Source organism: Choristoneura fumiferana, chromosome 28 (genome assembly GCF_025370935.1).
Source record: "Choristoneura fumiferana chromosome 28, NRCan_CFum_1, whole genome shotgun sequence".
NCBI lineage: Eukaryota > Metazoa > Arthropoda > Insecta > Lepidoptera > Tortricidae > Choristoneura > Choristoneura fumiferana.
Window position 1 is genome coordinate 8806335 of NC_133499.1, and position 13144 is coordinate 8819478.

General features: G+C 36.5%; 1 protein-coding gene across 1 annotated transcript in view; it reads left to right on the plus strand.

The window, feature by feature from the left end:
• LOC141443803 (uncharacterized) overlaps positions 1–11503 on the plus strand; it is a 55293-nt gene extending 43790 nt beyond the window's left edge. The window contains exons 2-6 of the mRNA XM_074109165.1: positions 2710–2825; positions 4096–4218; positions 6049–6203; positions 6745–6802; positions 7865–11503. Coding sequence (XP_073965266.1) covers positions 2718–2825; positions 4096–4218; positions 6049–6203; positions 6745–6802; positions 7865–7969 — 549 coding nt within the window. The 5' untranslated portion in view covers positions 2710–2717 and the 3' untranslated portion in view covers positions 7970–11503. The remainder of the gene's footprint in view (positions 1–2709; positions 2826–4095; positions 4219–6048; positions 6204–6744; positions 6803–7864) is intronic.
• The last annotated feature ends 1641 nt before the right edge of the window (positions 11504–13144 follow it).

A 13144-nucleotide genomic window follows, 5' to 3' on the forward strand; every position in this document is an offset into this window, starting at 1 on the left:
TCTAGTTCATCGCTCATCTCTGGTGGAAGTCCTTACTAGTTGAAGACAATAAGGTCCCTTACCTACTTTTATCATTAAAATAAAACTAAGAATACGTTTTCATTTTTATTTGAATACATTGACCTTTTCGCCGCCATGCGCCACGTCAAACACAAAAGACATCACCCATACGCCAGGCTTCTTATATTGTAATGTCTAAAATTGAACCTTATCACAATGAGGGCTATAGTTTATTGTCTCACTAGATGGCGCACTGTTGCGTGAGGTTTTTAAGTATGGCTTTCAAAGTCTGTTATTACGGGGCGTGAAAACAAAGTTTAGATTAAAATCATATTTAATACACCTTAAAACCGTATCATAACAATATCGAGCATGCCACAGTGTTGCACAGTCCCCGTTTTGTTCGGAAAAAAGGGAGGACAGAGGTTTCCGAAAGACAAAACTGTCTCAAAACACAGGCATTCATTGCCCCGGAAGGCATATTTGCCATAATTATTTTCTGATATTGCAAAATATTCACAAAATTACTCTAAAAAAAATTGCGCGAAAATTGCGCGAGAATTGCTCTAATTGCGCGAGCAGAGCGGCGGCGTGTTGCAGCAGCCGCTGAGTCGCGTTGCTCCGAAGACGAAGGGCTACGGATTAGCCCGAAACATGTCGAGCTAAACTCGATTTAAGACGTGAGTTATCCGGGTCATTATATTTAATATAAAATTACTCTAATTATAAATAAACCCGCTTAGCTCACCCAAAAACTATGAGATTTGACATTCCGAAGACCTCACGCTACACTAGCGCCTCTAGCGGCGAATTCATACGCGATAGCCCTCATTGAACGAAGGTTGTTTTTGCATTGAAGTAATGGACGTATATAGGTCGTTGGCGTGGAACCTGCGGTGCGTATATATATGAGTCGTTGGTGTCGAAAAGGATAAAGGAGCGACCACACCGCAGCTTACTTTGGGCTGTGCTTTGGGGGCGGCAGACGTGAGCTTGCCTTCGGAATCCAAAAGCTTAATAGTTACTTGACCTGAAACGTATTTTTATTTTATTTATGACGGTGGAAGCATTCTACACTTCCACTGAACGTAGATAATAGTGTTTAGTTTTGTAACTAAGGGACCCCATACATCCCTGTATTATTATTATATTTTATTTTATTTTATTGTATACTGTAGTTTTTAAGTATTTTGTTTGTAATTATTTTATGTTGAAAAAATGACTTTCTGCAAGTTTCTTGCGCGCATTCTGGCAACGATGGTCTTTCCAGAAGCGCTGGTAGTTTAAAAAAAATGACGTAAAAGTGCCCATTGCGGCCTATTTACTGAATAAATGATTTGAATTTGAGCTCAAAATACGGAGAATAGAATAAAAATAGGTACGTTTATTTCTCTAACACTCATGACAAAAAAGAAAAAAAAAACAAAATGATAAAGAGTATATGAACAAACAAATAATGACGTGAAGCTGAAATGGTCTCGGCTCAGCGACGGACCCGCAGTGACGTGCCGTAAACGTCACAACTTTACGTGAAGAGCATTCGGTAAAATCTTGACGCTTACGGCACATCACTGCGATTCCGTATTGGTCTAAGACCCGAACTTGAAAAGATCTTCACCGGTCTGCTATCAGAATGAAACCTATTTTTAAATTAGAAAATATATTAGAAATGGTTTTGCAAAATAAATCCTGGACAGGTTATTATTTTCAAAATGATTTTTAATATGTTTTTTTATTCGACTGGATGGTAAACGAGCAAGTGGGTCTCCTGTATGTTGGTGAGATTATCACCGCCCATAGACACCTGCAACATCAGGGGGATTGCAGATGCGTTGCCAACCTAGAGGCCTAAGATGGGATACCTCAAGGGCCAGTAATTTCACCGGCTGTCTTACTCTCCACGGCGAAACACAACAGTCAGTTTTTTGTTGCATCATTGAGATATTAAGAAAATTTTATATTGACTTAAAGTATAAGACCTATAGAATATGTAGACATTGGGTTTGCTATTGTTTACCTGGACGGACTTCTGGGTTCCCAGGTATAAACTCAAACAGTTATGTGGATGCCAGTTACATTCACTTGATTAGATAATAGAACAAATTGTATATCAACGTAAGCGCTGTTTTATTGTGAACACGTTGATATAGGGCTGTCTGCAAATAAAACATTGAAAAATATTTAAAAAAAAATAGCCTGTCCAGGTTTTTTTTTAGCAAAACCATTTCTAATATATTTTCTCCATGTACTTAATTTATTTTAAAATTTCATTCTATTATCAGACCAGTGAAGATCTTTTCAAGTTCGGATCTTCTACTATATCGTCTCCGTATTCTGAGCAGGTGTGTGGTCGCTCCATTAGTGGAATAAAAAGTATTGTTAACCATTTTTAGAAGAGGAATGTTATAATTATATTTATTAGTACCTAGTGATAAAACAGAAGTCTCTTAGCGGACCCAGAAACGGAAACAGATGTCAAAGGAAAATTTTAGCAGAAACGGAAACGGAAGTGTAAATAGTATGAAAAAAAAACCTTTTTATGTAACAAATGTATTTTTTATTAAATATCAAATACAAACCAAACCTTAATTATAAATATAAAAAGTAATTTGGTCGCTCAACCGTCGCAAACTTGCGTTTATATTTCCGTTATAAAAGTTGCAGAAACGTGTTAATCCCGCATAACCTTACCTGACGTCCGTGCTCCAGATTTCCCGATGCTGAACGTGCAGTGCCAGTACGACTCTCCGGAGGACCGGCCCGACCACGACCACACCTACGATACGAGAGACGAGCCCCCTGCCTTCATCATACACCAAGTAACAGTAAGTCTGCAGCGACCAGCGCCATCTAGTTAGCAACTATCATCATCATCATACACCAAGTCACGGTAAGCGACGCCTAGCGCCATCTAGTGAGCACCTGCCTTCATCATACACCAAGTAACAGTAAGTCTGCAGCGACCAGCGCCATCTAGTGAGCACCTCCCTTCATCATACACCAAGTAACAGTAAGTCTGAAGCCACCAGCGCCATCTAGTGAGCACCTGCCTTCATCATACACCAAGTAACGATAAGTCTGCAGCGACCAGCGCCGTCTAGTGAGCACCTCCCTACATCATACACCAAGTAACTATAAGTCTGCAGCGACCAGCGCCATCTAGTGAGCACCTGTACATGTATATAAATCACTGTCTTGAAAAAATGTCGCTTAGTCAATTTCTTCTTTCAAGCGTCTATATAATATTGGCGATATAATACTGGCGAAGGTATTATAAAATTAATGATTATATCATGGACATAGATATTTAGAAATAATTGCGATCCGCATTGGCGATCCCTTTTTCCAAATAGCGAATCTACTGTGTTAAAAAAAATGTATTAAATACTTGTGATGTATATATAAATAAGATTACAATTCTGTTTAAAAATATATACTTCGTTGAGTTTCATGTCGGATTCTTCTCAACAGAGGTTTTTCCGACATTCATAAGTGCTTTTTATAGCCTAAATTGAATAAGATAATATTTTATATGTAATATTTTTTTAGATAATAATAATAATCATTTATTTTCGGATTCATTTTTTTCAGTTAAGTATGTCATTGTTATTTACTTGTACATTGTTAGCTTTACATTCCCATAAATAATATCAGTAGGATTACAGTATGTACGTCAACTCAAATATTAATTAAGCATTTTGCATTCCTGATTTCCTGCCTTCTGAGAATGCCATGATCGCTTATAATGCCTTTTCAATATCTTATGTATGCAAAACTTTATTTTAGCCTTTTCTCGCACGTTAATTAGATCTCAATTTACATGGTGGTATTTGTAATTGTCGCCAGAAAACAAATCTTTACACAACGTAGTATGATTCGCCAACTGTATTTCTGTGGACATCTGTTATTGGCTTTCTGTTTAGTACCTAAGTCCTATTATAATGTACTGTATTGCTGTTGATGCCCCAAATAAATAAAATAAAATAAAACGTTGTTGTAAGTACGTCGTCAGCCGCTCAAACCGCTTGACTTTGGCTTAACGCCTGATTCAATCAATTATTCCCTAGTTGAACCTTAAACCTTTGACACTTGCAGTCACCCCAAGTCCAGGCGCAGCCGGCACCGTTCGTAGAGGTGTCTCCGAACAAGCTGATGACCCTGGCTCCTGGCAACCTCGGGGCATCCGTCAACGTCATCCACGTCGGAGAGAGCAATAGGGTACGTTCAGAATTAAGACAACAGTACAATTAAGCAGTTCAAGTCAGTTGGTAGGTGGTAGGACCTTGTGCAAGGTCCGCCCGGATTGCTACCACCATCTTGCTCGCTAATCCTGCCGTGGAGCAGCAGTGCTTGCACTGTTGTGTTTGGGCGTGGAGGGTAAGATAGCCTTGAAATTCCTGGCACGTGAGGTATCCCATCTAAGGCCTCTAGGATGGCATCGCGTCTGCAATACCCCTGGTGTTGCAAATGTTTATGGGCGGTGGTGATCTCTTACCATCAGGAGACCCACTTGCTCGTTTGACATCCAGTCGAATAAAAATAAAAGTTAAGATCTCTGCCCACTACATCGTGTCGTACAAGTATCATACCATGACCCTAAGAAACGTGTCAGCCATATATCCATAGTTCATGAGTTTGTCATGACAAACACATTCTTCGTAACGCAAGACACATCTCTGGTGGAAACGCAGACTAATGGGCTATCGCGTATGAATTCGCCGCTAGAGGCGATAGTGTAGTGAGAGGTCTCCGAAATGTCAAATATCACCGTTTTTGGGTGAGCTACGCGGGTTTATTTATAATTAGAATGATTTTGTGAATATTTTGCAATACCTGAAATTAATTATGGCAAATATGCGTTACGGGGCAATGAATGTCTGTGTTTTGAGACAGTTTTGTCTTTCGGAAACCTTTGTTCTCCCTTTTTTCCGAACAAAACGGGACTACGCAACACTGTGGCATGCTCGATATTTTTATGGTACGGTTTTAAGGTATTAAATATGATTTAAATGTAAATTTTGTTTTCACGCCCGTAATAACAAACTAACAACTATACTTCAGGTAGGACCTTTGTGTACAGTGGCGCCAACTGGTGAGCGCGAAAACGGTAGCCCTCATTCTAAGATTGGTTTTTTGGATGACCGTAAAAGTAAAAAATTTGGAATTGAAATTAAAAAAATACAAAAAGATTCCAAAAAAAACAATCTTAATTTGATTGCTTAATAACGATATCTCTTGTCCGGGTGAGCGGTTAGTTCCAATGGAGTGCCGAAAGTTTCTCGATGAGGGCTACGGTATAGATGTCGCTAGCGTCACTGCTTAAGCGGCTAAATAAGAAACAAACAAGCTGAGGTATGTGGTGCATAGGGGAAATTCGTGTCTGTACCGTTGTCCAGCAGTGGTGTAGCGGTATAGCACGTGGCACGGAATGCCGAGGACCTGGGTTCGATTCCCAGTGCTGGTCTTATTTTTCTGGTTTACCTGTGCATCTATATTTCAGTTTGTATTTTGCAATTTAGCCCTCATTCTGCTAAGTCATAGAGATAGTCACAAACTGTAACTAGAAATACAAAAGGAAATGGTGGGAGCTAGGAATCGAATCTGGATCTTCGTTAATCTGGTTCGCGTGCTGCACCCTACAATACGAGTAGGTCTCATTTCACAACGAAACCTAATGTTCTTATTTTTTTTATTTAGTGATAAAGGGAAACAGTAAAAAAATAATACACATAAATATTTAAATTTTGATAACACAAAAGCCAAAACAGTTTCCACCAATGAACCAGTATGATTATGGTTGTTCAGAAAAGACTTATATGAATTTGTATAATATAAATAATTAAACTAAATTAAAAACTAAACTAAAATGGCTCAAGGGAAACATTTTATATATCTAGATTAAGAATTAAAGCACCATGCAAAACTTTAACTTGTAGATATATTTTTTTTTTTACTTATTACAATTAAAACTTAAATGTTACATTTTTTCATGCTGTTCAATTGCAGAAACAAATTTTTGTACTGATGGAATGCACAATTATTTTTCAGTCGCAATCTCAATCAAACCAGTCAGAGTACATAAATATCAACAAGCGAATCAGGCGCAGCGAAGTAGTACTACGGCAGGCGGCGGACTGCGTCAGTCGCGGGCAAACCTTCCAGACAGTGTCCCATCAGTTCAACATACCTATATCCACTATAAGGTGAGTGTTCAGCAGTGCTGCCATCTAGTGGCAACAAGCCACACTTAGTAATTTTCCGTCAGACGGCAGACTGCGTCAGTCGCGGGCAAATATAGGTACTAATTCTTTGGGGCATACCTTCCAGACAGTGTCCCATCAGGTCAACATTCCTATATCCACTATACGGTGAGTGTTCAGCAGTGCTGCCATCTAGTGGCAACAAGCCACACTTAGTAATTTTCCGTCAGACGGCAGACTGCGTCAGTCGCGGGCAAATATAGTACTAATTCTTTGGGGCATACCTTCCAGACAGTGTCCCATCAGGTCAACATTCCTATATCCACTATACGGTGAGTGTTCAGCAGTGCTGCCATCTAGTGGCAACAAGCCACACTAAGTAGTTTTCCGTCACTGTTTCCGTCACGTTGTGCCACGTTTGTGATTGGTTGAATAACTATTATTATGAGCCAATCGGAGCAAGACCGTAACGTTAGACGGACCTCGCGTTACCGACGCCATCTAGCGATATTTTGTTAAAGAAACAATAATTGTTTGTTTCCAGATTCTTCATGGCAAGAAAAGGTATTCTACCACAAAGAAGACGCGGGCGCAGCACTTTGGTAAGTAAATAAATCTTTACGTATTTGTACAAAATGTTATAAAAAATATATAGACATAATAGCCAGTCACAGTTCCGTGTGACGTCACACCTAGAATAGTACATTGTGTCTTAAGGGCGGTAACTAAGGAATTACGAACGAGAGTCTATTAGAAGCCCGAAGTCGATGTTCGGAATTCTAGTACCGCCCGTGCGACATACAATAAAAAAAATCTAATATTTTTTCAAAAATTGCCGATACCGCTGACTGCGCTCTTGGCATGTGCCCGACGTGCGCGCGCAGGTGCTCCTGCAGCAGCGCGCGCAGCAGTATCAGTACGGGCATTGACCTTGGGCTTCATGACAAGAAAATTAGTACGCGCAATGACTCATTTACCGACCACGGGTTTCATGACAAGCACATTAAGGTCGAGGGTTTTATTTGGGGGGTTGCAAGCAAGGTAGCCTGCATGTTACGACACTGTTTACGAGCAAGTGTGATGAAAACACTTTTTACTGCGAAATTTGACGCGTTTCATCTTTGTCATTTTTTATTCGATTACTAAAGAAAAGATACGTGTATTGTATGTAAGTGTCCATATTATGTGAGTTTCTTTATTCCCCTGTAATTCGTGAATGGCGCTAACGAAAGAGATGAAACGAATAACAAATAGTAGATTGTACAACAAGAGCATAAAACGAGCCATTTTACCCGAGGCGTTCATATAGCCACCCGAGCAGGTACGGCGAGGGTGGATAGACACGTCGAGGGGAAAATGGGTTTAATGCTCAAGTTTTACACTCTGCTTTATACTTCGATTGCGAAGAAGTTAAATAGCAACAGTGGAAACAATTGTTCACTTACTAGATACCTTTTATTTTTCATGCATTGCTATATAATTATAAATTTTTAGTTTCACATAAAATAAAAATATTTAAAAAAATATATATAGAAACTTTTTTGTTTGTGGCTGTTGACTCCTTGGTCTTAGGCGAAGATTTTACTTTACGCACTAGAGCATAAAAATAAATAGATCCAGATCGCCTAGATCCAGCATAAATACCAACTTTCTTTTTTTTCTAGCCACCGCGGCCATGCACGAGTCCAGAGCCTCCATTCCACATGCAACACTACAAACTACCTGACATGATCGCCCTAAGAGACGGCGAACAAGACAGCAACGAATAATAGATGGCGCTGTTTCGTCAGTACCAAGTTTCGCTTACAGGTGGCGGTGTTAGAAACTTTAAAAATTACCCGCGTGTACATTGCATTGTTAGTGTTGTAAGTACCGATACTCAAATGTAGATGGCGTTGAAGTCAAAATGAGATTAAACTAAGCGAATTTCGGAATTTAATAGTTGATAATAGGTTCACTGTCTCGGGGTAAAGTATTTGTATTCCTACCGCTGATTTCTTTTAGCAAAAGCTTTACTTTGATAGTCAGTTAAAGTATGAAATACTAATATACAAACATTAAAGGTGCCATTATAGAAAAAAGCAAAGAAATAATAATAAGTGTTTTTGAGATATTGAACTTTGAAATGATAAAGTCCGGGGTATTTAAACATTTCTAACTTTCTTGTGACTAGCTAGTTAGCGCTGTATCGTGTCATTTTGACATTTGTGTTCCGGGTCGCCAACTTTTTTTACAAGTAATAAAGTATATTTAGGTCTGAGAAGGGAAATAGTATTTTAGACAAATTAGCAGTATTTTCCTCTTTTCACGTTCTAAAGACAAATTTTTGGGTTCTTCTCGCACAGCTTATCAATTTAGTATCATTTTTAAAAGCCTCTTAGACCTCGTCAGAATCATAAATAAAATTAAAATAAATAAGGAGCTACACTTATTAAATTTACGTTGGTAGATTCGTTCTGAAACACTATTGTTGTGACTATGCTGCACTGATTTAGTGTGTGCTTAGTGTTAGGCATTTTAATGTTGAAACCAGTATTTTGTATACTTCATTTTAGTTCAACAGTAAAAAGTATAATGTAGTGAAAATATAGTCTTTTCTTTCTTTTTTTATTCGAATGGATGGCAAACGAGCAAGTGGGTCTCCTGATAGTAAGAGATCACCACCGCCCATAAACATCTGCAACACCATGGGTATTGAAGATGCGTTGCCAACCTAGAGGCCTAAGATGGGATACCTCACGTGCCAGTAATTTCACCGGCTGTCTTACTCTCCACGCCGAAACACAACAGTGCAAGCACTGCTGCTTCACGGCAGGATTAGCGAGCAAGATGGTGGTAGCAATCCGGGCGGACCTTGCACAAGTACTGTTTTGACAGAATGGTTGGCAACCCTAATTCGGTTTGTGATTGGCTGAAAATTTAATGAACCAATCGCAAGACTACCGTCAAGCAGACCTTACGATACTAACGCCATCTAGCGATATTGCAGCAGAAAAGCCCTCATTCATTTGGTTTTAATCTGAGTCGGGAAAATGGCTTTTTGCCGTAATCATGGTCGCATTTGTAGCTATAATACTATGACTCTACATACTGTACATAGTAAGCAGTACAGAAAACAGAGGTACATAAATGAAAATTTCTCTCTCTCTCTCTCTCCCTCTCTTGTTAGGTACGAGTATTATTTCCGAGAAAAAAGTATTGAAACAAATTTATAGATGGCGTTGTCGCCATGTCATGTGTATAGTAGCAGCTAGTCGTAACTTGGGCATAAACAGAGCGTGTATTATTGATATAGCCTCAAACTTTAACAAACAAGACCTAGATTTAAGTGCTGTGAACCGATATGAGAACAAATTGTTAATTTAGAGTTAAATACCAGAGCGTATTTTTTTTAAACTAGATCTGTGACAGCTGTCACGTCAACAAGTGCGACGTTTTAAATAAAAACAAATGTAGTATCACGTAGTGAACATTGCGTGCAAATTTATTTTATTAGAAAAATAATAAGGCTATTTTTTTACTAAAATATAATAAATTGTGATTATTACTGCCTTACTAACTAACTACTCTTCAAGTTTGGGGCTGTATCAAAAATTCACGCTGTATAGCGCCTTAAAACTAAGAACAAATAGCACAATTTCTTCAAATACTTGATTTTTTTTGCATTACAAAGAAATATGTACACGTGTCTTTTGAAAAATAAGTCACAGCAAATATGTAATAATTAGCAACGACATATGATCATTTACATTATTTTGATATCATAAGTAATAGTTACTGTTGTTTTAAAAACGTTTTTTAATAAAAAGACTTGTCAAGATTGTTTACTTTATTTCTAATGCCAAAAAAACGAAATATAGATGGCGCCAGTAGATCAAATTTAAAATAGTGAATAGCTATAAGCTTTAATTGAGCAGCCTATACCAGTATTTACTTGATTAATAGTTATTTTTATTGTTTAGAAAATACGGTCTAAAATATGTACATAAATGATGGAATTACAATAGTATAATTACAAAAATATGCGGTAGTCTCTTGTCTGTAGTAATTGGATACGCTGCGTATCATACGCATCGACTTAAATAAAGTTTAAAAGGAATAATGGACAAACAGTATGTAATGAAATAAATGATATTAATTAATTTATGCTGTCCGATGTCCTTACAAACTTTATGTTATTTCACACGTTCCTTGTAAATTACTGTGAATTAAAACATAGTAGCTTAGCGACTTGAATACTGTAGTATATGTGAATATCTAATGTAGAATCTCAATATATTCGTAATAATGTTGTATAAAATGCCTATATTAGTATAAGAGTGAATATAGAATCTGGTATACTTAGATATTAAGATAGATTGTAAAACTGTAGAACTAACTTGAGTTGAAACAAGGTGATGTCATGTCAGTGTTTGTGCAACTTTTAGTGGCAATAGATTAATAATTGATGATCATGTTTCAGTCTAAAACATTGATGACCAATTTTAAAAAGCCGGCTGCCTTTAAATAACTAAAAAGATAAAAATGAGTAGAGGTCTAGAATCTGTTAAGTGACTGAAAGTTCAGCAGTCGGGACCCATTCAAAGTCGTGACCAGCTCTAAAATTCTCGGTAATGGATTTTTAAGGCAGTCGCGTAATCTGGTAGTGACAACCTGGTGGTCCTGCCAGGATCGTCTCCGCAAGACGGAAATCTTCACCTGTTAATAGCGTCGACTTGAAATTTGATATTTTTCGTAGTCACAAAAAGAGCTTGTAATAAAAATGTCATTTTTAGCAAAAACTTTTTTTTATTAATACGTTTAAAAATAGTTTTTAGTCGTGTTGGTCATCTTTAGGGTTTAGTCTGAACATTTGTCAAACTGGATTGTTTTAAGTACAATAGAAACGGTTTGAACAATAAAAAATAGTATTTTTACACATACAAGCTTATATTTTGATAGTAACTAGTGAATGTATCATAAAATAACAAATAGCTGGCATTTCTAGAACAAAACTTGTTCACATTTTTTTTTAAGTCTACTTCCTTGTTGTATTGCAAATTGTAATTTTCTGATTGAACGAATTTCGAATCACCGATTCTCCATTTGTCCCTACTTAATGACAGTTGATCGTTATTTTAAAATCTGTTATGAATAGGGAATATTACGCAAAACTTTATGCAGGGGGCGACACTAGCACAAACCGCAAACAAACCGCCATGGCAATGACATTATTCAGTAGTAACAAAGTAACATGATGTTTACATCAAAAGTAACGATAGAGCTATATTTCCAAAAATTTTATTGACATAATACGTTATTATGGCATCCTACGGCATTTAAAAATTTGTTTATGGTTTGTGCTATGCTGCATTATGAGGAACATTAAGGAATATTCCGTATGTGATGTTCAAGTTTATCAGCAAATTATTATTTTTTACAAAGAATTGTGGATTCATTTTATGACACTGCATCTTTTGTATTTAAGTATTATGTTGATGTTTTTATAGTTACTTTTCTTGTATTTATGCTTCCTTAAGTATTTTAAATAAGGAAAGAATATGCATTTTTACGCTTAATTTATTTTCGATGTCGAAAGAATGGAAAAGAAAAGACGATGATCTGTGCATTTGATTTATTTTTAATGTTATTTCAATTTAAAATCAAAAGTGTAACGTTTATAACCGTAAAAGTTTATGTTTAGTAACTTAATTTTTTTTAAAAAGGGCTGTTGCAAAATGTGAAAGGCTAGTTGGCGCTAGTGTCGCGAGAGTTTGTCAACTTTGACATTTGCATCACGTTTGTGATTGGTTAATCACAAACGATTGGTGATTGGTGATTGGTCGCAGCAAGACTTACGTCAAACAACTTCATCTCGCGATACTAGCGCTATCTATTATATGTGTCAGAAAACTCATTGTGTTTCTAGCTTTCGTCACTTGTTGAAACGATATAATTAGTATGTAAGATTTTGTTCCTATATTGGAGGCAGCTTATGTTCCATGTTGTTTTAATCTATCTATATTATTTTCATTTCCATTTTTTTTTTTCTAACAAGAATCTTACACGAGCTGGGGGACTACTAAAAAATTAAAAAATCGAAGTTCGTATCGTACTGTCCCTTTCGCTCTCGTGTTAAATAATATTAGCGTGAGCTGGACGGCAAGATACGAAGTTTGAATATTGCACTCAGGTGCGACCACTACTTTTATTTTTTTAATCCTTTTATTTCACAGACATTTTGAAAAGGAATATTATTAATTACACATCAAATAAATAATTGCCGATCAATTTATTCTCATCATTTATATACCTTTGTACATCAATTAAATTATTTCAATACAAATAAACTAAATGTTTAGCAAAACTAGTACTGTAGATAATTCGAAAATATACAAACTACAAAAATACTATCACATCAAAAATACTGACTCCACAGCAAATTACTAGAGCGTGCGTAGATGATACTCAATCAATCAATCAATCAATACTACTTACATAAAATCATGGTGTACAAAATAGGTCTTAAATATTATTAGGTGTTCACATGCTCTGTTGCTAGGACAACACGTAAAATACAATTTATAAATTAACAGAATAATTAAAAATATGAATTGAAATTAAAATGTCAAAATACAAATAATAATTATATGATTTACAAATAGAATGTCAATTTTAAATTGCACTAATTACTAGGTTACATAATTATGTCGCTACTCAATGTCATGATTTAAAAATTCTTCTACAAGGTAAAAGCATCTGTCTATAACTATAAGCCAGTTTTCGAGACACTTCTTGACAAGATTTAGAGATAATTTTTTAATTTATCAGGCAGCTTATTGAATATGGTTATAGACATAACAATACGTACTTCTGCCTGTACAGTTTAGTTCTTTTTAAAAGGCATTACCAATCTATCTGGAATCTTGTGTGAAAATTACAGGTATCTCTGAAGGTCTTATAAG